The 25,295-nt window shown below is 38.2% G+C and overlaps 1 protein-coding gene and 1 pseudogene across 6 annotated transcripts in view; both read right to left on the bottom strand.

Moving 5' to 3' along the window:
* Nucleotides 1–14,700, bottom strand: part of LOC103115467 (flavin-containing monooxygenase 3-like) — a 30,125-nt pseudogene extending 15,425 nt beyond the window's left edge.
* A 4,210-nt stretch (nt 14,701–18,910) lies between these two features.
* MROH9 (maestro heat like repeat family member 9) overlaps nt 18,911–25,295 on the bottom strand; it is a 57,824-nt gene continuing 51,439 nt past the window's right edge. For 4 of the 6 annotated variants that reach the window (XM_060196970.1, XM_060196974.1, XM_060196971.1 and 1 more), the window contains 5 exons: nt 24,030–24,182; nt 23,840–23,956; nt 23,136–23,238; nt 21,267–21,329; nt 18,911–19,280 (listed from right to left, as the gene is read on the bottom strand). In XM_060196970.1, coding sequence (XP_060052953.1) covers nt 19,009–19,280; nt 21,267–21,329; nt 23,136–23,238; nt 23,840–23,956; nt 24,030–24,182 — 708 coding nt within the window. In that variant the 3' untranslated portion in view covers nt 18,911–19,008. Of the gene's footprint in view, nt 19,314–21,266; nt 21,330–23,135; nt 23,239–23,839; nt 23,957–24,029; nt 24,183–25,295 lie in introns of all 6 variants that reach the window. The other 2 variants (XM_060196975.1, XM_060196972.1) reach the window with 2 other exon arrangements.

The raw sequence follows: 25,295 nt of genomic DNA, 5'->3' as shown, positions 1-25,295 counted from the left end.
CTCTTGAGGAATTTTCCACTTATTCCCATTTTTTGTAGTGTTTTGATAATAAAGGGGTGTTGTATTTGGTTAAAGGCTTTCTCTGCATCTATTAATATGACTATGTGGTTTTAGGTCTTGCTTTTATTGATGTGGTGGATCACATTAACTGATTTGCTTATATTAAACCAACCTTGCATCCCTGCGATAAATCCCACTTGGCATGATGAACAATCTTCTTAATATACTGCTGTATCCAGTTGGATGGAATTTTGTTCAGTATTTTAGCATCTATGTTCATCAGAGATATAGGTCTGTAGTTTTCTTTTTTGGTTGTGTCCCTGTATTCTTTTGATATCAAAGTTATGTTGGCTTCATAAAAGCTGGAAGGGAGTATTCCAGTATCTTCAATGTTCTGGAAGACTTTTAAAAGTAGAGGTATTAACTCTTCCTTGAAGGTTTTGTAGAATTCATTTGTAAAACCATCTGGTCCAGAACTTGTATTTGTGGGAAGATTTTTGATAACTGTTTCAATTTCATTAGCTGTGATGGGCCTTTTCATGTTATCTAGTAACTATTTACTTAATTTAGGAAGTTTGTAGGTATCTAGGAAATCTACCATTTGTTCCAGGTTCTCTAGCTTGGTGGTATAGAATTGTTCATAGAAGTCTTGGATGATATGCTGAATTTCTGTGGTGTCTGTTGTGGTATCTCCTCTTTCATATATGATCTGATTTATTTGTGTTTTCTCCTCTTTTTTGTTTTGTGAGTCTGGCTAAAGGTTTGTTGATTTTGTTCACTCTTTTGAAGAACCAACATTTACTTTTGTTGATCTTTTGTATGGTTTTCTTTTCTTTTTTTTTTCTTTCCTTCTTTAATTTCATTATTGGGAAATTAATGATTTATAGGTTTTCTTATTTTCAATGTTACTTATTTCTGCCCTAACTTTAGTGATTTCTGTCCTTCTGGTTGCTTTAGGGTTCCTTTGTTCTTCTTCTAGGTCTTTAAGATGTGCATTTAGGCTGTTTATTTGTGCTTTTTATTGTTTCCTAGTATGTGCTTGTATGGCTATGAATTTCCCTCTTGGTATTCCTTAGCTGTGTCCCAAATATTTTGATAGCTTGTGTCTTCATTTTCATTGAACTCTCGAAACATTTTGATTTCTTCCTTTATTTCCTCTTTGACCCAGTAGTTTTTAAGTAATGTACTGTTGAGCTTCCACATTTGGAACTATTACTAGTATTTTGTTGATTGTTCAATGTTAGTTTAACTCCATGGTAGTCTGAAAAGATGCTTAGGAAGATTTCAATGCTCTTGAATTTGCCGTTGCTGTCTTTGTGGCATAACTTATGGTCTATCCTTGAGAATGACCCATGTGGACTTGAGTAAAATGTATATTCCATTTTCTTGTGGTGAATGACTCTGAAAATGTCCAATAGTTCTAGTTTACTATCTATTCATTTAGCTCCTTCATATCTTTATTGATTTTCTGCCTGGATGATCTGTCAAGTTGAGAGAGTAGGGTGTTGGAGTCCCCTACTATGACTGTATTGCTGTTAATATTTTGCTGTAGCTCTTTCAGTAGATGTTTGATGTATTTAGATGGCTTCTCATTGGATGCATAGATGTTAATAATTCTTAAATCCTCTTGATTGACCGATTCTCTGAGCTTTAAATTGTGTCCATCCCTATCTTTTAAAATTTTATTATTTTAAAGTTTATCCTGTCAGATATGAGAATAGTTTTCCATCCTTTCACTTTGAGTCTGTGTTTGTCTTGTCGAGTTAGGTGGGTTTCCTATAGACAGCATGTTGTTGGGTTGTGTTTTCTTATCCATCTTCCTACTCTGTGCCTTTTAATAGGTGAATTCAGGCCATTGACACTTATTGATATATCAAAGATTGAAGATATCTTAATGCCATTCTTGTAGAGTTTTAGAGTGCTCTGATATATGGCCTATTTATGGTGGTCTGACTGTTTATAGGAGACCTTTCAGAAATTCTTTCTGGGCAGGCTGGATGATAGTTGATTCTTTCAACTGTTGCTTGTCTGAGAAGGTTTTGATGCCTCCATCTAGTCTGAATAACAGTCTAGCAGGATACAATAGTCTTGGTTGAAAGCCTTTCTCATTGAGCACTCGATAAATATCTTCTGGCCTTTAGTGTTTATGTGGAGAAGTCTGCTGTTAATCTTATGGGTTTTCCTCTGTAGGTGACTTTTTGTTTTTCTCTTGTAGCCTTCAGGATCCTTTATTTATCTTTATTCCTTTCCATTCTCAATAGGATGTGTCTTGGTGTCTTTAAGTCTGAGTTAATTCTGTTTAGGACCCTCTGGGCTTCTTGAATTTTTATGTCTTTGATGTTGTCTAGACTAGAGAAGCTTTCAGCTATTATGTCCTGAAGAATGCCTTCTTCCCCTCCTTCTCTTTCTTCCTCTGGTAAGCCAATAATGCATATTTTATTTCTTTGGAAGTGATCCTATATGTCTCTGTTGTTGTTTTCAGTATCTCTTAATCTCTTTTTGAGATTTATTACTTCTTTCTTAGTTTTCTCTAATTCATTCTCGATCTTGCTAATTCTATCTCCACCTCATTTATTCTATTCTTTCTCCCCTCTACTGTTTTCAGGAGGTCATCTATTTTTTTACCCTGTTCTGATAATGTTTTAGCTTGTTCATCTAGCTGTGTTCTTAGCTCAGCTATTTAACCTTTCAGCTCTATAATAAACTTGAGATAATTAGTGTTTTCTTCCAGAGTCTCATTGGTTGTTTCTGCATTTCTTATGACAATTCTTTCAAACTTTTTACTCACTCCTGTGATTATTTCCTTAACTAGTGTTTGGAAGTTGACCTCATTTTGTGCTTCAACCTTTGGGGGGCTTTTAATTGGACTTTTGTCCTAGTTCATTTCTACAATATTTCTTCTTGTTGGTTTAACTATTTTATATTATGTTATAAGGTCCCTCTATCAGTACTTTTCAAGTTACTGATCACTATTGCCTGGATTGACTTGTGTCTTTGTAAGGTAATTAAAGAGTTCACAGTTGTAGGAACTGAGTTGTTTCAATATTATTTTAATCCCTGAGTTGGAACTTAGTGGCTTTAAAAGCCTCTTTTGTTCTTTTTCTTCCCTGTAGGCTATGGGAGTTTGAGGGCTTTAAACTATAAGTAGGCTTCTTAGCTTAATCACTGACTCCTGACCAAGAGATAAAGCAAGGTGGGGTAGAGATAATCCAGTGGTTATGCAAAGAGACTCTCACAGCCCCACCACTAGGCCACAGTGGTATAGATCTTCTCCTCCTGAGTTTCCTGGGTAGTTCTCTGTCCCCTGGTGTCAGCACAGGGCCTCCACCCCACCCCGCTGCTACAGTTTTTGAGGTCAGTAGCAATGGAGACTCACAATTGCATTTGGTGAGTCTTAGGGGAGTCCTTTCCTCCTTTAATCAGTCTTTTTGTTGGTGAAACAGACTTTAGGTGGTGTCTTAACTGTTAAACCGCTGGACTGCTACCAGCCACTCAGTCTCTCCCTAGGCTCCTCTCTGTCTATAAGCCACACGTGTTTGCACTTACCAGTGTTTTGGTGGGTTCCTGAAGTCGTTCTAATTCTGTCTTGTTGTGGTCCCAGATGGTCTCCTTTGGTATTCCTAGTTGAGTTGGGAAAGGAAAGGAGAGAAACACAGCTGTTGCTGCTCGGTAGCCCTGCCTCTGGAAGTCTCCCAGCTTTGATGTTTGTATGATAATCAAAAGCATGGATAAACAAAATGTGCTCTAAGGAGACAGTAGACTACTCTTCAATCTTAAACTCTGGCAAATGTTTTTAAATGGACTAATTTGAGTACATTATAGTAAGTGAAACGATTCAGTCACAAAAGGTCAAATACTGTAGGTTTCTACTTACTGTAAGATTCCTAGAGCAATCAAATTGATAGCAACAGAGATTATGGTGTGTGTTTTTTTTTTTTAATCAGAGCACTGCTCAGCTTGGCTTATGGTGGTGCTAGTGATCTAGTCTGGGGCCTCAGGGTCTCAATCATGAATGTCTTCTGCATTTTCATCGCCCAAGAACCTGCACTTGAAAATGACTGATCAGTTCATCTTTCTTGTGGTAATTCTTCTTAATATCATGAGGTAGATCTTGCAGGGGAGGTCATAATTTTTTTTCCTGTGCTTAGAGAATGGTGATTTTTCTACATCTTAGAACTTCTATTATTCACTACTCACAAATGTCATTTGCACTTATGTGTTTCATAACCCCTCTATTCCTTATCTCCAGGGTGGGGGGCACATATGATTGTGTGCAAATGACACTTGTGACTAGTGCACAGCAGGCCACCTTTAGAATAGTATTTTTCAAACTTTTCTTTTCATCACAGCTTATAGTTAGTCCTTAGTTTTGCGTTGCAACCCAGTGCACATGAACGAACACACATGCAAGCACATACGGCCACACTGCAAGGCATTTATATTCAATCATTGGAGTCTGACTCCTTATTTCCCTAACTCCGTACCGCATGACCTGTGACCTTAGCCAAGTCATTGAGCTTTGTTTCACTTTCTTTGTCTTTTGAAATAGACATGACACTAATTTCAACCTGCTGTACACATGTTTTTTTTTTTTTTAAATATTTATTTTATTTATTTATTCCCTTTTGTTGCCCTTGTTTTTTATTGTTGTAGTTATTATTGTTGTTGTCGTTGTTGGATAGGACAGAGAGAAATGGAGAGAGGAGGGGAAGACAGAGAGGAGGAGAGAAAGATAGATACCTGCAGACCTGCTTCACCGCCTGTGAAGCGACTCCCCTACAGTTGGGGAGCCGGGGTTCGAACCGGTATCCTTATGCCAGTCCTTGTGCTTTGCGCCACCTGCGCTTAACCCGCTGCGCTACAGCCCGACTCCCAGTACACATGTTTTTCTGTGAGTAGAAATTAAGTAGCTATGACACACCCACATGAGGTCGACATTGGATATTTATCTGGAACAGTTGGTCATACAGTTTACTGAGCACTACTATGTGTTCAATGCTGTTCTACTACCAATCCTACCTACTCATTATAATCCTTGGGCTAAGCCAGATCCAGGTGTAATAACTTATCCAAGTCTAGAGCTGATAAGTAGAGCCAGAGCTGATATGTAGAGCCCAAGTGAATGCCAGGTCACATCCTCAGTAATTATTACCACTCTGCTGTGAAGCAATTTCCACACAAAGGATCAGAGAAATTTTTTTGTTGTTGTTGTTGCCACTGTGGTTATTATTGGGGCTTAGTGCCAGCATTGTGAATCCACCGCTCCCAGAGGGCATTTCCCCCTCACTCCTTTTTTATTATACTTGGTAGTACAGAGAGAAATTGAGAGGGGATGGGAGGGGAGGTAGAGGTAGACAGATAGATAAGTAGATGGACAGATAGATAGAATCACCTGCAGACATGCTTCACTACTCTTTGTAGGGGGGGAACATGGGGTTTGAACTACCCCCTCCCCAAAGTTATCAACAGTGGCTACTTGAGGTCAGCTCCTGTTCAACCTGAAGTCAGACCCCAGAAATCCTAGGTCCAGTATCAACAAAAACTTTTTAAAATTTAATTTTATTATCTTTATTTATTGGCTAGAGACAGCCAGAAATTGAGAGGGAAGGGGGTGATAGAGAGGGAGAGAGACAGACACACATCTGCAGCCCTACTTCACCACTTGTAAAGCTTTCCCCATGCAGGTGGGGACCAGGGACTCAAACCTGGGTCCTTGTGCATTGAAACATGTGTGCTCAACCAGGTGCACCAACACCCCGCCCCTGAACAAAAACCTTACGAGTTTACCTTCATCAAATTTAACTCAGAACTGGTTCTTCTGGACAAACTTGACACCATGCCCACTTTTCAAGTAAGATCAACATTCTTCATGCATATTCCCATTTTGACAGGTTGAGCCACCTCAGAGGAAATTGCTTAGGTCAATGGAAAGTTCCAGGACCACCAGTTTTCTTTTGGGAGGGGCTCCAGTCACAGAACTGTCTTAGAAAGAATTATGAGTGACTCAGTTATCAGGTGTGCAAGGTATAAACTTTTTTTATTGCAAAGATGTGAGGTAGAAATCATGAAAAAGTAATTTTAACATGTAAAGAAAACATGTGGGGATAGAGTCCATGAAAACTATGGAGAGAAATGGCCTGGCCATGAGTTTTTCCATTTTTTAAAATCCCCGGTCCTTATCACACCTGGGATAGCTTCTTTCTTTCTTATTGGGTTACAGTGTCTCAGATATAGTTACCTTTCTAAAGTTCTTTCCCAAGTGAAAAGGATGTTTCCTGTGTGCTCTCCAAAAACTGTCCTACCACTTTCCCAGTGCTACCTTTAAGTTCTTCCACACTAGTATGGGAAAATATGTGATAACATAAAGTGACCATGCTCAAGCTACTTGAGGCTCCAGGCCTCCTTTCCCTCAGAACTACCTCTAACAATATAATTATATTAGAAAAAGCTTTGAGAACTTCATCTCTTAGAGCCTCGTTTATTAAAAATTCACCAGGGATTTTTTTTTTTACCCTAAAAGTCAAGTAAAGGCCCCTTGCCCAATGCAGCATAAAATCAAACTCTGTCACAATAACATTTTTTAAAAAATTTTTCTATTCTTTATTTGATAGGACAGGGAAAATTTGAGAGGGAAGAGGGAGACAGAGAAGGAGAGAGATGGAGAGACACCTGTGGTAATAACTTCACAGCTCATGAAACTTCCTTCCTGCAGGTGGGATGCGGGGAGGGGGTCTTGAACCCAGGTCCTTGCATATGGTAATGTGTGTGCTCAACTGTGTGTGCTACCTCCCAGTCCCCCACAATATATTTTTCATAGTGTGAAATTTCCTTTATTGCTGCAATCAGAGACTAGAAAAAAAAAATAACTCAGATCAATTTCTCTCTCACAAAGCACTTTTTGCCCTTTTATACAGGTGCAAGAGAGGGAGGGCAGCAAAATCAAGAGTTGGATTTGGTGGGGGGGAGTCAGAGAGTTATAGAAGGCCCCTGAATTTTCCTACTTCTGGGACCATGACTCCTCAAACCTCCACCTAGAATAAAAATAAAATTCTGTTTTAACTTTTCTTTATTAATTCAGGTGGCCATGACCAGCAGAATTTGAGTTCCTGGGGCTATCCCTTTGTTTCCAGATTCAGCTTTATTATTTTAGGTGTTAGAGTTAAATTTAACCCAATTGATCAATCTCAAATTACCTACTCCCTTCCAATTTAATTCCAGTTTTTTAGGGGTCCATTTTCACACAGAGTCTTTTAAAACTTTCCCACTGTCTGACTTCCAAAGAAAGAAAGAGACTTGCTTTTCAATCTTTTGTACATTCTAAACTTTAGAGGAAGTTTAACTGCCATGTAGCAAGTTTGGAAGTCTGTGCTCACACCATGAGTTCTCTCATGCAGAGATGCCATACTCACTGAGAATTTCCACAGACTCTCTTACTCCAGCTCCTGAAAAAGGCTAAGCTGCTGTTGCTGGCACCTAAGATGACCACTCTCTTCCCCGTGGCCCCTTGTGCAAAAGTGTGAATGTCCAGAAAATATTTTATTTATCAGTACTGCCCATTTTTTTGTAGTATTCTTTGGCTGAATATGACCTAAAAAATAGTTTAGAAGTACTTTTAATCACATAACTACAGTTTACACTTCTTTCTGATTTTTTTTTTTCATTACTAGATAGAGACAGAAATTGAGGAGGGAAGGGGAAATAGAGAGGGAGAGAGACAGAGAGACACTTGCAGCCCTCTTTCACTTGTTAATCTTTCCCCTTGCAGGTGGGGACCAGGGATTTGAACATGGGTCCTTGCACACTATAATATGAGCGCTTATCCCGGTGTTCCACCATCTGGCCTCCTTATACTGATTTCTATCATTTTTTTTTTTTTTTAGTAACTGTGTGTATATACGTCACATGTATGAGTGAAGAAAAAGTATGTGTGTGTGTGTGCATTTGTACACACATTTCTTTTTTTTTTTTTTTTGACAGAAGACTTGATAAAGAACAAGGTCTAGGTATGCCTACATTTCAGTATACCAAATAGTTCCACTTTCCACTCTTAATAATGTTTGTCAAGTCTCTCTTTCTTTAGTTCTTTCTTTAATTCTTTCATTCATTCATTCATTCTTTCTTTCTTTCATTCTTTTCTTTCTTTCTTTCTTTCTTTCTTTCTCTCTCTTTCATTCTTTCTTTCTTTTTATTGCCACCCAGGTTATCACCTGGGCTCAGTACCATTCCTACGAATCTACTGCTCCCCCGCGACTTTTTGAAAAAAAAATTAACTAATTAACTTATTGGGTAGAGACAGAGAGAAATTGAGAGGGGAGGAGAAGATAGAGAGGGAAGGGGGGGTAGATAGCATAATGGTTATGCAGAGACTCTCATGCCTCAGGCTCTGAAGTTCCCCACATCACCACAAACCAAAGCTTACCAGTGTTCTGGTAAAACAACAACAAAACCCACAAAACTTCTGAGAGAGATAGAGAGATTTGCAGCTTTACTTCAACTCTCATGGAGCTTTCTCACTGCAGGTAGGGACCAGGAGCTTGAACCGGGGTCCCTGTACACTGTAGTGTGTGCCTTTAACCAGGTGAGTCACCATCTGCCACCCCCTTTTTTCTTTTTCTTTTTCTCCCCTTTCTATTTTGTTTGATAAGACAGAGAGAAATTGAGGAGGGCCAGTTGAGAGGGAGAGATAAAGATAGACATCTGTAGACCTGCTTCATCACAAGCCTCTCTCCCTGCAAGTGGGGAGTGGGTCCTTGCTCAACTGGATGCGCTACTGCCCAGCCAGCCTCCTCATCTTCATGTGTCATCTAGAAACTTCCTAAGCTGTTCCCCCCAAACTCCATTGTCTTCTAGGACAACTTCAGTTCCATTTTCTAATCTGGTCCTGTTCCTGACACATCTTTAAACTCTATTTTTAGATTTTCTCCTTTTATATAAGTATATGCAGACTATAGACCTGGATGAGAAGGATCATGATCCCTAATTCACAGATTTTTTTAATACCTGAATTATTCATTATTCTTACTCCAGTTGTATTTGTAAAAACAAACAACAACAAAACACCAAAAAAACAATAGTAAAGTTATTTGCATTTACCAGTCCCACTCTTCATCCTTTATATCATTTCCCACCCTTTTTCTACCTTGTACCTTTCCCTCCTCTCAGTGAGAGAGGAGTTGTCTAGGAGGAAGTTTTTCCAGATCTTCGGAACAATACCCTGAGCTGGGTGTGACCCTGGGCCACAGTCCAGGGCCATCTGTTCCCTTTAAGGACTGCAAACATGATTAACTAGTTACACTCTTACACATTTGACCTGGGAGCAAGGCAGCTATTCCCAAATGACTCTGCAGTTTTCAGCTCCATTACATTCTGGAATTTGTCAAACTTTATCCAGAGACTTCAAGCCTGAGATGCCAACCTTCCAACTTCAATATTCTGGTGAGACCTTTCCTAACACATGAGACTGACTACCTAGTTCCATTTCAGATGGTGCATTCTCTAAGCAAGTTACAGACCCTAGATATAGACCAGGGCCTAAGGGACAAGGTACATGTGCACATGTATCCATAAGTTAGGGAAAAATATATACCTCAGAGTAAAAGTGCTCAGTAATCTGCTGTGACTACAATTAGACTTAATAAGCTCAGCAAACAAGTAGAAGGACCTAAAGAAGAGACCATGAAGTGTCTAATCAAATATTTACTGCTTGCCTTACTTTTTATTCCATTATTGTGTAAGCATTCCATAGTAGTACTGGATACTATTTTTTTTATTTTGTCATTTTAATTTTACAAAATTATATGTCAACAGGGGTTTAAATCTACACCATTCCAATCACCAGAGTTCTGAATCTTCACTCTCCCCACTGCAATACACACAGTTGCAAAGGTTGCAGACATGGGCCAAGCATTATCTCTACAACTATCTGTCCGCATTTATACATAATTGCCCCCCCTTCTGATTCAATCCTCTCTTCCCCTCTAAACCACTCACGACAACATAACTACCTCCATATGTCCCTCTCCTTTTCCTTTTCTCTCTCTGGGTGCTGATGGAGCTGGAGTGCAGAGTCCTCTTATCTTCATCCTATCACTTCTCCCCCACTGGGAGCATGGATCAAGGTTGTTGTGGGGGTGCAGAAGGTAGGAGTTCTGGCTTCTGTAATTACTTCTCTGCTGAACATGGGCACTGACAAACTGATTCATACCCCCCAGCCTGTTTCTATTTTTCCCTAGTGGGCCAGAGCTCTGGAGGTGTGAGGTCCAGGACACATTGGTGACATTGTCTGACCAGAGAAGTCGGGATGGAGTCATGGTAGCATTTGGAACTTGGTGTCTGGAAGGTGGCATGACCTAAATTGAGATAAAATGGTTAATGAACAGGAACCAAAAGGTAGGACTAGAGCAGATGATATTAGGGACTTTAGGGTAGAAGAAAGCTAGAAAAATCCATTTTAGGCATGTTTCTGGGGGCACACAACTATGATAGTTTTGCTTGAGTCTGATAGATAGCATGAAATTGGATAGGAACATTGTCTGAGAGAATGGTGTCAAAGTAGACATGAACTTGGATAGGAATATTGTCTGAGAGAATGGTGTCAGAATAGAAAATGGTTAGAAAGTTGGATTAGGGCAGGGAGTAGCTCCCATTCTTGAAAAAAAAATTCTGTGGTGGTGGTCTGGGAGGTGGTGCAGTGGATAAAGAATTACACTCTCAAATATGAGGTCCTGAGTTTGATCCACGGCAGCACATGTACCAGAGTGATGTCTGGTTCTTTTCCTCACTCTCCTCCTAGCTTTCTCGTAAATAAATAATATCTTTTTAAAAATTCTGTGGCTAAAATTAACTATTTACCTTCATTTACCTAACCCAGGGCCCACATATATTTTATATTTATGTTTATTTATATTTAGTGCCAGAGTCTGTGTAACCTCTAAGACCTTATTGGTCTGAGCTCCCAGCTCATGGTCACAGCTGGGAACATTGCACTTATTTCAGGTCCAGTCTTTCTCAAGTGGCAGGGCAGGATAACCCAGCTAAGTCTCTTACTATAAAAGATAAAAATAATACAACGTCCATGATATGATAGGTGATGATTTTGAACTCTTCTGTGAAGAGTGTCTGACCAGTTATATACTTTTGCTAATGTGGGAATAATAATTATAGTGGATGATTTAAAATATACCCATGGCAATCTGTGTCTACTAAATGATTGGTGAGCTCACACACTAAATCCTGGAAAGTCAATAGATAATATGACTCATATGACCTCTATATACTCTAGAGACATTTTTATCCCCATTTCTGGATGATATGTAGTAACTTGAAATAAAAATCTGGGTGAAATAAAAAAATTCATTCTTTCCTCACCTGCAGCAGGGAAGCTTCATGAGCAGTGAAGCAGTGCTATAATGTCTTTTTTCCCCGCTCTCTCCCTCCTACCTTCCCTTTCAATTTCTTTCTCTCTTTTAAAAAATATTTTATTTTATTTATTATTGGGTAGAGATATAGATAAATTGATAATGGAGGGGGAGATAAAGAAGGACAGAGACAGAGAGATACCAGTAGCTCTACTTTACCACTAGTGAAGCTTGCCACCTGCAATGGGGACCAGGGGCCTGAACCTGGGTCCTTCCACACTGTAATGTGAGCACTTAACCAAGTACATCACCACCTGGCCCCCATTTCTTTCTGTCACTATCAAAAAGAAAAAAATTAAGGGAAAAATAGCCTGTGGGAGAGGTGGATTCATTGTGCACCCATGGATCCTCAGTGATAACCCCAGTGACAACAACCACAACCACAACAAAAAAGAGCATAAAAAACACAGTCTTCCAGGTGTCTAAAGAACTGAATAGATGTTGGTATAGTTGGGTCACCTCCTCCTTTGGATAAGAAAAAGTGGTGGGGCCCTATTCAGGGAGTCCTGAGATTCTCAAACAGATATGATGGGCCTAGACCTCGAATAAATCCCTCTCTCCATTGTTACCAGTCATCTCTATCAGGAACAACACGATAGACCCCTTTGTGGGCTCCTATAGGACCTTGCCCTCATCTTGGATCAACAATGGTAGAGAATGTTCCATCCTCCGAAGGGAGGCTGGACAACATACTCTATGCTATACCTGAGGAAGATGGGTCCTGAAATTGGGGCAGCTTGGAACATTCCTACTGATGACCACAGAATGTGAGCTCAGATCTACAGGGATGCAGAGGTCACATAATCTCCTAAGCTGAATATGGGCCCCAGATCACATTAAATCAATGAGGTTTACAGTCAACAATATTTATACCCCTTCCCCATATTAGGGAGCTACTCTCTTCCCTGATCCAGCTTTCTGGTCTTTTTATTTTTTAAATTTTTTTTTTATGCAGCCATGACATCATCTCCCCAGATAATAACTTAGATCCACCTACATATCAGATTTCAGGCTCAGGGAAAAAAAAACTAGTATAGTCACAGGCCCTTTGGAAATTAACTAAAATATGTCTACTAGCTATCTGAACAGCGGAGACTCCCCAACTATTCATCTGATCTGCACTATTCCAGCCTTTAGGCTCATGATTAATCAACAATTTGTTTGGCTTTGTAAATTAACTCTCTTTTCAGCCACAGGTTCCAGATGTTAGCATGATGCCGACCAGACTTCCCTGGACAGACGACCCCACCAATGTGTCCTGAAGCTCCAATTCCCCAGAACCCTGCCCCATTAGGGAAAGAGAGAGGCAGGCTCATGTTCATCAGGGAAGCAATTACAGAAGCCAGACCTTCCACCTTCTGCATCCTACAATGACCTTGGGTCCATACTCCCAGAGGGTTAAAGAATACGAAAGCTATCAAGGGAGGGGATGGGATACGGAATTCTGGTGGTGGGAATTGTGTGGAGTTGTACCCCTCTTATCCTATGGTTTTGTCAGTGTTTCCTTTTTATAAATCTGTGAACAATAAAGGAATATTAGATTTCACTTCTGGGAGTGAAAGTAATAGTAGTTTGTAATTAAAATGGAGTAAACACATAATACTGTTTGCTATTGAGATATGACTAGTAGTTTAATATTGATAACTGTAGGAATAAAATTAATTGTACCTAAAATCAATGAGACACCTGCCAGATATTATGGAAAGGTAGTCACATCTACAGAAGCTCCTATATGGGCTAAGTTACCAGTTTTGGGTCAATATACCATTCATCCTATTTCAACACCTTCTTAAATTATTGATGGTGGAAGAAGTCAAAAGCTCATATTATTTATCTGAGGAAATTCTATATGAAGAGTTCTAATCACTACTGGCCAAAGTCCTTAGTTATGATCAATAGTGCAATAAGAAAGGTTATTATACATATGTGCATAGTAACATCTATGTTATAGATTTGATCATTTAATAAAGCTCAAAGTTGACTTAATTTAGTGCAGATAAGAAGGCTTATTATGGAGGGCTCTAGGAAATGGTGTACCTAGCTGATAAAAATATTACAAGGACCCAGATTCAAATCCTGAGTTCCACCTGGAGGGGGGAAACTTCACTGTCAATGAAGCAGTGCTGCAAGTGTTTCTCTCTCCCCTATCTTCCCATTCCTTCTCAAGTTCTCCGTCTCCACATAATGTAATGTAATACAATGTAATATATACACACACATGCACATACACTTAGGAAGGTTCATCATCTCCTGTTTAATCACTAAAGAATGGGATGTTACGTGTCTGTATTTTTAATGACCGTAAACCATGTGTTGGTAACACAGGGATTATGAAAATAAGTAAAACAGATGGGGGAAGCACTAGACTGCAACTTTAAAGACCACACCTGAGTCTTCTTTTTACCAAGCTCTGTGGTGGGCAACATAATAAGCTGCCTATTTGAAGAAGTAGTTCCAATTCACTGGGCTTTTCTCACCTTTCTCAAGTAAAGGGCTGGAGAAAAGTGAAACCATTTGTCTGGAGTGTTTTGCTGTTAACTAAAATTTCATGAAGAAAGCTCAACATTTAAGGAGTATTAATAAAAGTGTGTGACTTACATTAGACTAATGCAAGATTAATTAAAGATTTAGTCTTAGAAATCTTACATCAGGAACTTGGGTATTAGTATTTAATATTTCAAGTTTTGAGGGAGCTTCATCTATGTTAACCTAAATGCTTAGTCCACTGCTGATAATATTGGTATTAGGAGGGGTTGTGCCGATATAATAATGAGTGAAGATGAAAATATTGCTTGATATTTTCAAGTTATTTTACTTTGATGCTTTGTACTGATGGAAATAATGCTAGTGGTGTATAATAAGTTAAGTATATGTAGAAGTACAGAATAAATAATGTTAAGAGCAATAGTGTCAGTGTCTCAAAGTCTCACTGGAGGCATGGCTATGGAGTAGTAGCAGCTGTGTTTTGCTCTCCCTAATCAATTTGGAAAATCAATGAAAATCACTCCAAAATTCAACAAATTATGATCAAGACCTTTTCAAAAACTCACCAAGCCACAGGTCATTACAAAAGTGTGCAGCTTGTGGACAGAAAAGGGGGTGAGGGAGAGATTACTAGGACTAAAAGACCAAACTCAGTAATGGCTAGTGCTAGTCCAGGAGTTTGTCATTTGAAACACACCACTTTTGGGTTTGAGTTTTAGTAACCAAAAGACTGTTAGAAAGGGGGGGAAAATCACCTAAAAACTTACCAGTTCACTTCTATGGGTTTTCTGGTCTCCATTGCTGTTGCCTCTCAGAGGCTGGAATAACAGCAGGTAACTCCTTTATTGACATCAAAGACACAGAACAAACCTGGTGACTCAGGACAAAATCTACCTTCCTAGTGTTACGGAGGTGTGGCTATGGAGTAGGAACCTTTTCATATTGTCTTCCTGATAAACTAGGAGAAATAAACAAACAAAAATCACCTGACAACTCAACAAAATACAACTAAGATTTCTTCAGAAACTCACTAAGCCTTAGGTGAGTACAGACTGTAGTCAGTGGATGGAAAAGGGGTGAGATGAATAGATTCTTGGAACTCAAGAATGTTTAGCAGAATCTAGATTTAATGACTGTGTAATGGAGAGTTTTGGGGGGGCAACGCCAATCTGTGTAACCAAAATAAATCCCGTCTCTTTTTTAAATTAATTAATTTATTTAAAAAAGGAGACATTAACAAAACTGTAGGATAGGAGGGGTACAACTCCACACAATTCCCACTACCAGATCTCTGTATCCCATCCCCTCCCCTGATAGCTTTCCTATTCTTTATCCCTCTGGGAGTATGGACCCAAGGTCATTGTGGGTTGCAAAAGGTGGAAGGTCTGGCTTCTGTAATTGCTTCCCCGCTGAACATGGGCGTTGACTATAAATCCCCTTTCTTAGCCTATGTTTTATAATTTTTTTATGTTATCACTCTAATCTCTTTTCTTATCTCTGTTATCTCTCTCTCTCTTTCTGGAACACTGCTCAACTCTGGCTGGAAGTGCAGAGGGGGATTCGTCCTGGGACTTTGGAGCTTCCTTTTTTTGGTATGAACATTGTTATTTTCTGTCTTTTGAAATTTGTGTCTTGGGTGTTGCTGTTTATATATGGTGTGAAGTAGTTACTGGTCTGTTGATTCCTGGATCCCTGAAGCTGGTTGTCTTTGGTGTGTTTCAGGAATGGGTGGAGCCAATGGTGTGTTTCAAGAATGGCTAGGAGTCTTTGCATAACCATTGTGCTATATATATATATATATATATATATATATATATATATATATCCACTGTCCTGCTTTAAAATAAAAATCTTCTCAGATAAGCAACAGTTGAAGGAATCAACTATCATAAAGCCTGTCCTGCAAGAAGTTCTAAAGGGTCTCCTATAAACAATAACATCACTAAAAACTTGCTGTATATCAGAAGTTTCTGTACAACTAAAGAAACCATCACCCAAACAAAGAGACCCCTTATAGACTGGGAGAAAATCTTTACATGCTACATCAGACAAGAGGCTAATAACTAAAATATATAAAGAGCTCACTAAACTCAGCAACAACAAAAAATGACCTCACCCAAAAATGGGGAGGGGATATTCACCAAACAACTCTTGACAGGAAAATACAGTAGTTTGTACATGTGTAACATTTCTCAGTTTTCCACATAACAATCTAAATACCACCTCCCACATGCACCCAGATCCTCCTCTGCCATCATGTTCCAGGAACTGACCCCTCCCCACTACCCCAGAGTCTTTTACTTTGGTGCAATACACCAACTCCAGTCCGAGTTCTGCTTGGACTGTGTTTTCCTTTCTGTTCTTATTTTTCACCTTCTGTCTATAAATGAGATAATCCTTTTCTTTCTGGCTTATCTCACTTAATATGATCCCTTCAACCTCCATCCAAGATGATGTGAAGAAGGTGAATTCACCTCTTTTAATTTTATTCTTTCTTTATTGATTTTATAATGATCTACAAGTCCATAGGATAAGAAGGGTGTAATTCCACACAATTCTCACCACCAGAGTTCTGCATCTCATCCCATCCATTGGTATCTTTTATTTTCTTTGTCTCTCTGGGAGTATGAACCCAGAATCATTATGGGGTGCAGAAGGCAATTGCTTCTCCACTGGACATGGGCATTGGCAGGTGGATCCATACTCCCAGCTTGTTTCTATGTTTCCCTAGTGGGGCAGGAGTCTGGAGAGGTGGGGGTTCCAGGACACATTGGTTAAATAAATTACTGAGAAAATAACCTGAAAATATTGATTTGTGGCCTTTAAATAATTTTTAAAAAATATTTTATTTATTAATGAGAGGGATAGGAAGAGAGAGAAAGAACCAGACATCACTCCAGTACATGTGCTGCCAGGGATTAAACTCAGGACCTCAGCTTGAGAGTCCTATGTTTTATTCACTGTGCCACCTCCTGGACCACAATGGCCTTTAAATACTAAGAAGTCTCTATCTGTATTGATTTCACTTGCCATTAATAAAGATACGTTAATCACTACATTGACATTATATAGATAATATAAATTGGTTTCAAGATAATTACAATTGCTCTTCCAATACAATAAAAAATTTAGCCAATCAGATGACTTCCCCAATGAGTCCTAGAACCCCACCTCTCCAGACTTTCATTTCACTACAACCTTAACCCCCAGATGCCATCACGAACCCTGAGTGCCATCATTTATTGATCCCTGAGGAACAGAGATGACTCTGAGAAGTTAAAAATACTTAAAAAAAAGTTTTGAAGTTAGTTTAAAAAGCCTAGAGCTTTTACATAAAATGTTATGATTGATGTTTATTTTATCTATAAATCAAGTTGTTTTGAAGATCAGAATGTATTTGTTTCTGTGAGATCTAGCATGCTTGTGAACCACTTTCACTGGCTTGACTTCTGAAGGTACTGGAACAGATTCAAATGTTCTTTCATCTTTTTTACCAAAAAGCAACAAAACCAACCCTCATTAAAGCACATAACAGTGTTTTCTGGTGTGATAAAAATTAAATTTATTATATAACCTGTTTTATCATAAAATTAGGCTTTTCTTTCATTCAAAGGAATTACTTAGGTTCAAAGAAGTACACACTAATTTTCGCATCTACTTCAGCCCACTACCTACAATCAAAAGAAAATTCCAGGCTGGCAAATTAGCTCACTTGGGTAGTGCAGTGCTTTGTCATGTTCATGACCCAGGTTTGAGCCTAGGTCCCATTGCATTGAAAGAAGCCTTGCTGATGTGGGTTATAAATATCTTTTCCCTTTCTGTCTTACTCATTCTATCTGAAAAAGTGAAAAGAAAGAAAAGGAAGGAATGAGGGAAGGAAAGAAGGAACGGAGGACATTTAGATACGGGAACAAACTGTTCTTGAACAGAGAGTCATTCCTTAAAATGGGATGAAACCTGGACACGACTGACATAGGATGATGCAAAAATGAAAAAAGTTGTTTACCTTCTGCAATGATGATGATGATGATGGTAGTGATGATGATGATAATGGTGGTGGCAATGGTGACAGTGATAATGATATTTCTAATTATCATTACAATAGGTGTACCAGATGGCAGGATATTGTTGAAAGTCTTAAGTTTCATTTGTGGTTTAAAGAGGCAACTTCAGACAATAATAATAATAATAATAATAATGTAAGTTTCTCTAACATTTATGTAATAAACTAGATTGTTTTGCCTTACTGGTTTTAATGTTCAAGGTATCTTTAAGCCTTATGTCCATCTATCTTTTTTTTTTCATTTTTCATTTGAGGTTAATGATGAATTACAAGACTGCAAGATTACAGGGTGTAATTTCACACCACACCCACCACCAAAGTCCCGTGCCCCCACCCTCCCACCATCTGAAGATAACCACTATAGTCCTCAAAAAGTCTCAGAAACACTGTTTGCTTCTTTTTTAATTCTTTTTTTCTGCAACTTCATATATATTAGTTCTCTAGATTTTACATGACTGAAACCATCAAGTAGTTGCCTTTCATCTCTACCTATTTTGTAAGTGTCATCACCTCAATGCTACCTAGAAACCCTTTTCCTGCTCCTTTCCTCTTCTTTTGCAAGTATGATTTTCCCCTTTGGGAGCTCTGTCCTAAGATTATATATGTGTGTGTGTGTGTGTGTGTGTGTGTGTGTGTGTGTGTGTGTGTGTTTCAAGCAGGATGGAAATAACTGCACTGTGTGTTACTAGACTTCTCTAGGATGGGAACACGTTTTTGTCATCTAAATGTTTGTACTGCCCAGCATAGGGTCTGATACCAAGAAACCATTCAATAGATACTAATTGACTGAGTCAAGTTCTAAAAATATCTTCACCACTTTGTATATATGATTGTTTCATTTTATTAGTGGATTGATGAAGTTAAGATTTCTGTTTACTATCAAACAAATAGAAGAAACAGATTTCTTAGTAGATGAGAGAATAAAGAAGGGACAAGACTTCCAGTATCTTTCAGAAACACATCTATGACTAAACTCAAGTAGTTGAAAAGAAGATGATATTCTTTCCTCTTGGGAGTAGTGCTCCAACATGCTGAGAGTATACCTCACTCTGAAATATCTTCATTTTCCACCTCTTCATCCGCCTTCTTACTGTTGAATTCACTATCCTTCATAGAACTAATATTTAGATCACAGGTCAAGTTGTAATAATAAAGAGGCTTCAACCTTTTGATGTAGAAGGTGTTAAATATTCTTTGGAAGCATTGCTTTATATTTGAAGAGGTCATTCTATTCGTTATGTCTTGTAAGATAGCTTGAGTTTTTTTTGCCAACCCAACAATCACAGGATCTTCATCTTGAAGCTCTCTGTCAATAGCTGTGATGGCAGAAGGTCCTCAGTTCAAGATCTCTTGAAGGGTCCAAAAGCTCAGTTAGTAGCCCCAGTGCCCTTCATGGTGACCAAGGTCCTGCCCCCTGTAATTCTCTGACTAAGCAACCAGGAAGTTTCATTCAAGCATCATTAAAAGAAAACAGTGATATTCACTAAACAGCTATTAAGTTTATCACTATATGCCAAACATTCTGCCAGCATAATATTGATTCATGAAGAGGTTAAAATTGCTTATGATAGTGAAAAAAATACTGGAGTTGATCTAAATCTCCAGCAATAGGGGAACATTTAAAATGCCATATGGTAACGATGCATATCTCTTGGCATATAAAGATGTTTTTGATATATAAGTGAAAAGTTATAAAATAGTTATGATAATTGAATGAATACATTGAAACTTGTGTTCTTCAAAAATATCTGGAATTGTGAACTCTTAGCCCTCCCAATAAAATTATAAAGGGAAAAACCTGGGATACTATACATAATCAAAATGTTAATATCATTATACCAAGATAGTGAACTTTTAATAATTTATTTCTTTCTAGTAAAAAGAAATAGGGAGAGCTATATATAAAAACAGATTTAGATGGTGGAAACAAGGAGCAGAAGGAAGAAGAGAAGGAGAGGCTTGAGATACATCAAGGGAGAATAACAGTGCTTAGCACTGAGCAGGCAAACATTAAGTATGTGTTAAATAGACAGGTGAGTGATGGCAGGAAGGAAGATAGAAATGATTGTAACAAATACAGCTTTCTATTGGGCGTTGTTGACAATGGGAGAGGCTCTGCTGGTGGGGACCATGAGGCAGGTGGTATTTTTTACACTTTCCACTCAATTTTGTTGTAAATGTAAAGCTGTTCTTTAAAAAAGAAAGCATGTACTTAAAGAGGAATGGAGTCTATCATCCATTTTTCTACCTCCCTTATTTGTGAGGGGAAAGAGGGAGAGAGAGTGACTGGGGTGACAACATAACGGTTATGCAAAAAAGCCTTTCATACCTGAGGAACCAAAAGTTCCAGATTCAAACCCCAGCACCACCATAAGCCAGAGCTAAGCAGTACTCTGGTAAACAAACAAACAAACAAACAAATGAATAAATAAATAAGCAAGCAAACAAATAAATAAAGGCTTAAGATCCAAACATTTTGATAATATAAACATTTCCCTTCGTAATAAATCCTTCTCGGGAGTCGGGGGGTAGCTCAGCGGGTTAAGCGCAGGTGGCGCTAAGCACAAGGACCAACTAAGGATCCTGGTTCAATCCCCCAGGTCCCCGCCTGCAAGGGAGTCGCTTCATAGGCAGTGAAGCAGGTCTGCAGGTGTCTATCTTTCTCTCCCCCTCTTTATCTTCCCCTCCTCTCTCCATTTCTGTCTGTCCTATCCAACAGTGATGACATCAATTACAACAATAATAAAAACAACCAGGGCAACAAAAGGGAAAATAAATAAATATATAGAAATAAATGAATAAATCCTTCTCATGCAAATGTACTCTGCTGTGCCCTCAGTGGAGATTCACTAAGTGAAGGAACTTGGATTTGTTTACTGCTGTGCCCCCAGCAGCTAGTATAGTGTGGTCACTTAGCTGACGCCAGAAAAAAAAATTGTGAATGAATTATTTGTAGCTCCTAAGGATACTAAGATGATAATTAGGTCTCTAATAATGAGGGAAGGAGAGGTAGACAGACATTCACACACACAGACAGACATGAATAAAAAGGGGAGTAGGAGGGAATAAACAAGAGGCAGAAGAAGGAAAAGGAATCCTTTAACCTGGTTCTTCTGCAGATTCCTTTCTAACTCTCCACCCATAAATACCAGCCTTGATGCCATTAGATATAAATACCAACCATGATGCCACTAGATTTAAATAGAATATAAAAATTTAAGTATAAAATACAAATAAATAGAATCACAAATACTAAATTTTAGATCTATGTATAAATATTTCATTATAATCATAACACTCACCCTCAGATATTACTTCTATTTCATCTTTGAGCAGTAAATGGCCACTCAGTTTTGTGAAGTACCCTATATATGAAATAAAATTAAAATGATCTCAATAATACATTGTGAAAATACATTTTATAAAATTTTCTGGTTACTCTGTTTTTTTTCCAAGAAAGGCCTTCTGGGTTATCCTCAAGTCATCTTTTAATAATTTTCAATTAATTATCATTTACAAAAGCTCTTTTGCTAATTTTCAAAATTTTTTTGGTAAACTTTATTTATTGAATACAGACAGCCAGAAATCAAGAGGGAGAAAGAGTAATAGAGACGGAGAGAGACAGAGAGATACCTGTAGCACTGCTTCACCACTCGCAAAGCTTTCCCCTGCAGGAAAGCTTATTTTACCTATCCAAAAAAATAAAGATAAAAAAAAAAAGAGATTGCTAAACTTTGCTCTATTCTTTCTTATGAATGTAGCATTTCTATTTCATTCTACTGATGATGGACAGTGTGAGATTTCAGTTTGGGGCTATTATGAATAATCACCTTATAGGTGGGTTTGTTTATTTATTTATTTCAGTCTTCACTGGAGCTTCACCAATTCAGGCTAACTTTTTCAGATAGAAAGATAGAAGATTGAGAGGTAGAGAGAAAGAAACAACACTGAAGCTTCCCTTAGTGCAGTGGGGACTTTGTGCCTGTGACAAGGCAAATGCACTATCCAAGTGAACTATCTTAGCAGCTCTAGGCATTTTTGCATATGAATTTTAGTAAGATTTATAGTCACTGCTGTTTGGTTGATTGCTAGTCTCTTTCTTCCTTCCTCCTTTCCTTCCTTCTCTCTTTCATGTTTTTATTTATTTATTTATCCCCTAAACAACAATAACTAACTACAACAATAAAAAACAATAATGACAGCAAAAGGGAAAACAAATAAATAAAATATAAAAAAAGGTTTTTTTTAAAAAAAAGATTACTAGTTTTGCTTTTCATTGCAGAAATCTAGTGGGAAATTTTTCTGCTCAGATTTGTCCAATATCTAAAGTTTTAGTTGCTTTCTCTTAGAATCTTCCCATGCCCACTTCTTTTAGAACTTTTTAAAAACATTACTGCATTTGGTGTCTCTGATCTGTTATAATCTATATCTCATGATTACAGAAGTACATGGTTTGGTAAAGATAGTGTTTGTATTTTCCAAAAGGATTTATTTTATTTTAAAATATTATTTACATTATTCTTTGAGGAATATCTTTTAAACAACAAAGGAAATTCCACAGTTGCTTCTCTATCTCTGGATATATATATATATATATATATATATATATATATATAGAGAGAGAGAGAGAGAGAGAGAGAGAGGGAGAGAGAGAGAAGTGGGGGGGTATAGCACTAAAGTTTCTTTCAATGCAGTGTGGGCTGGGCTCAATTCTGGTCTGTGCACAGTTTGCTATCATCTTAAATTTTGAATTTTAAATTTCATTCTGTTGAATCTCTTTTATACAATAATTTAACTACACAGTTATTTGTACCATGTATTATAAAGTAAAGTCCTATCCTTTTCACTTGTATTAACTTTGGCTCATCACAGATATCCTCTCATGGGGCACTATCTATTACAAACAAAGTACATTTGTGATTCTTTTTTTGGTTGTTGTTTATTGTTCATAGCCTCAGGGCCTAGTGCATGCATCATTTTGCCATTCCTGGACCAATCTGTTCATTCAGGCAGACAGAGAAAGAGGGAGAGAACACAGCAAAGCCATGTGGTGCCAGCGTCATATGCAAGGCGAAGTGCACCAACAAAGTATATTCATAATTTTTTTTTAAGGAAGATCTCTTCTGTACTCTTTAAGACAGATGAGGAAAAGAAAATAGAATTTTATTTACCTACTAAAATAATGGAGGCTCTCCTCAGATATGCTCTGGAGCTCCTCAGGTATCCCAAGGCATCAGATAACAATTCAGTAATGTACTGCTTGTGAGAAACAAGCTGAGAATAAAAAGGAAAAAAAAAAAAGTCTCTCAAGTGTAAAAACACATCTACTCCTCTCAGAGACGCTTCCCTAGAAAATACCCCGTTGCTTATACTCAATCAGGACCAGTTTGACACTTGGAGGTTTCTGTGTATGAATTTTGCTCTTCTGTTTGCAGATATTACTCAGTCTGTCACTGGGTTCCCAAGCCTAGCTATGGGCTTCGGCCTTTGCCTAGGGTTCTACCATGCTCTCTTGCCTATTATGGTACCTGCTGGTTTTCAGAGAACCCACTCATCAGGCTGTAGCAAAATAAATTCACTTTTTTCTTTTGATATTTTAAAATCTGTCCCTAACTTGCCACCTACCACAGCTCAATGGGAGTGGGTTGGAAGAAGAAGAAATTCTAGACAGTCAATATTGATGAAGAGGAAATGGAAAATATTAATTTTCTCTAGTCTTAAGTCCTAGCTGTGATCACTTTTTTTTAAATCTTTTTTTCATCACTTGCAAACCTTCATCAAGACCCAACCCAGTCTTCACCACACTATTTAGCATTCTACCTAGCCTTTTAAGTTCTGTTGCAAACTCCTATAGTATAAAACACGAGTCACTTACGATATTGTTACAGATGTCAAGCACCACCAGCTCATAACTATAATATTCATCACTGAGTAAATGTGTTGTGAACCAATGTAATGAAGAGGCACAGACTTCTAATGTATACATACACGCCTGGGAAATAGAAAAAGTTCAGTGCTACTGTGATTCTCTGCATGTCTGAGCAAAGTGAAATCACAGGACTTACTTGAAATACTCTTTTCTCTGTATCCTCCAAGAATAAGATCAGAGGCACTAAGCTATCAATAACCAGATCATTCAGCACCCGTGTATGATGACTCATATCCTGGAGCAGTTCCCCAAAGTGTCGAATGGCCATGCTCCTAATGCCAGCATTGCTCTAGAAAAGACACACAGACAAAGCCCCAGTAAAAGATATAATTGAAGGGAGTCGGGCAGTAGCGTAGCAGGTTAAGCGCAGGTGGCACAAAGTGCAAGGACCGTTGGAAAGATCCTGGTTAGAGCCCCTGGCTCCCCACCTGCAGGGGAGTCTCTACACAGGCAGTGAAGCAGGTCTGCAGGTGTCTGTCTTTCTCTCCCCCTCTCTGTTTCCCCTCCTCTCCATTTCTCTCTGTCCTAACGACGACGACATCAATAACAACAACAGTAACTACAACAACAATAAAAAACAACAAGGGCAACAAAAGGGAAAATAAATATTAAAAAAAATTTTTAAAAAAGAGGTATAATTGAGGCTTCTTTCTTTAAGGAGAGGGCATTTATCTGTATGTCTATATCTATGTATATATCTATTTATCTATCATCTATTCATCAGTTATCTATATATTCATCCATCATCTATCTTCTGAATCTACTAAAAATTACATACTACATATGTATATATACATATGAGCTTACTTATTTTTTTTAAGATTCTACTTGTGTCTGTCTAAATATTGGACCGTTGGAAAAATCATGATGTATTTTTACATAGAAAAACACAGGAAAATATGTCATGACTTTTCCAACAACCCAGGAGTGAGATTTTGATTTTTTTTTTCCACCAGAATTTTTGCTGGGGCTCAAGCTTGTACAGTTCCACTGCTCCCTATGGATTCTTTTTATTCCGATGTGGAGGGAGAGAGACAAAAAGAGGAGAGACATTACAGTATTTCTTCATCACGTATGATGCTTCCCCTTTGCATCCCAGGTAGTGGCCAGGGCTTTAAGCCCAGGTCCTCATGCAGGATATAGCTATGTTTTACTGGGTGAGCCATCTCCCACCCTCAGATCTTTTCATGTGAAAATAAGATTTGCTTACCAAAATTCAGATAATGTAAAAAAAAAGTGAAAAATTTAGACAGATAGTATTTAATGATGTCCTTAAAATAGTAGTTGGGACTGTCTGTATTATTAAGCCTGTTTAGTATAAGCATGCTTAGAGCAATGTTACCATGCTGGTTTCAAATATAGGGAGCACCTACTGGGTTGGTTTTTTTTTTTTTTTTTTTGC

This window comes from Erinaceus europaeus, chromosome 9, assembly GCF_950295315.1.
Source record: "Erinaceus europaeus chromosome 9, mEriEur2.1, whole genome shotgun sequence".
Taxonomy (NCBI): domain Eukaryota; kingdom Metazoa; phylum Chordata; class Mammalia; order Eulipotyphla; family Erinaceidae; genus Erinaceus; species Erinaceus europaeus.
This window is presented reverse-complemented; position numbering and strand designations above follow the sequence as displayed.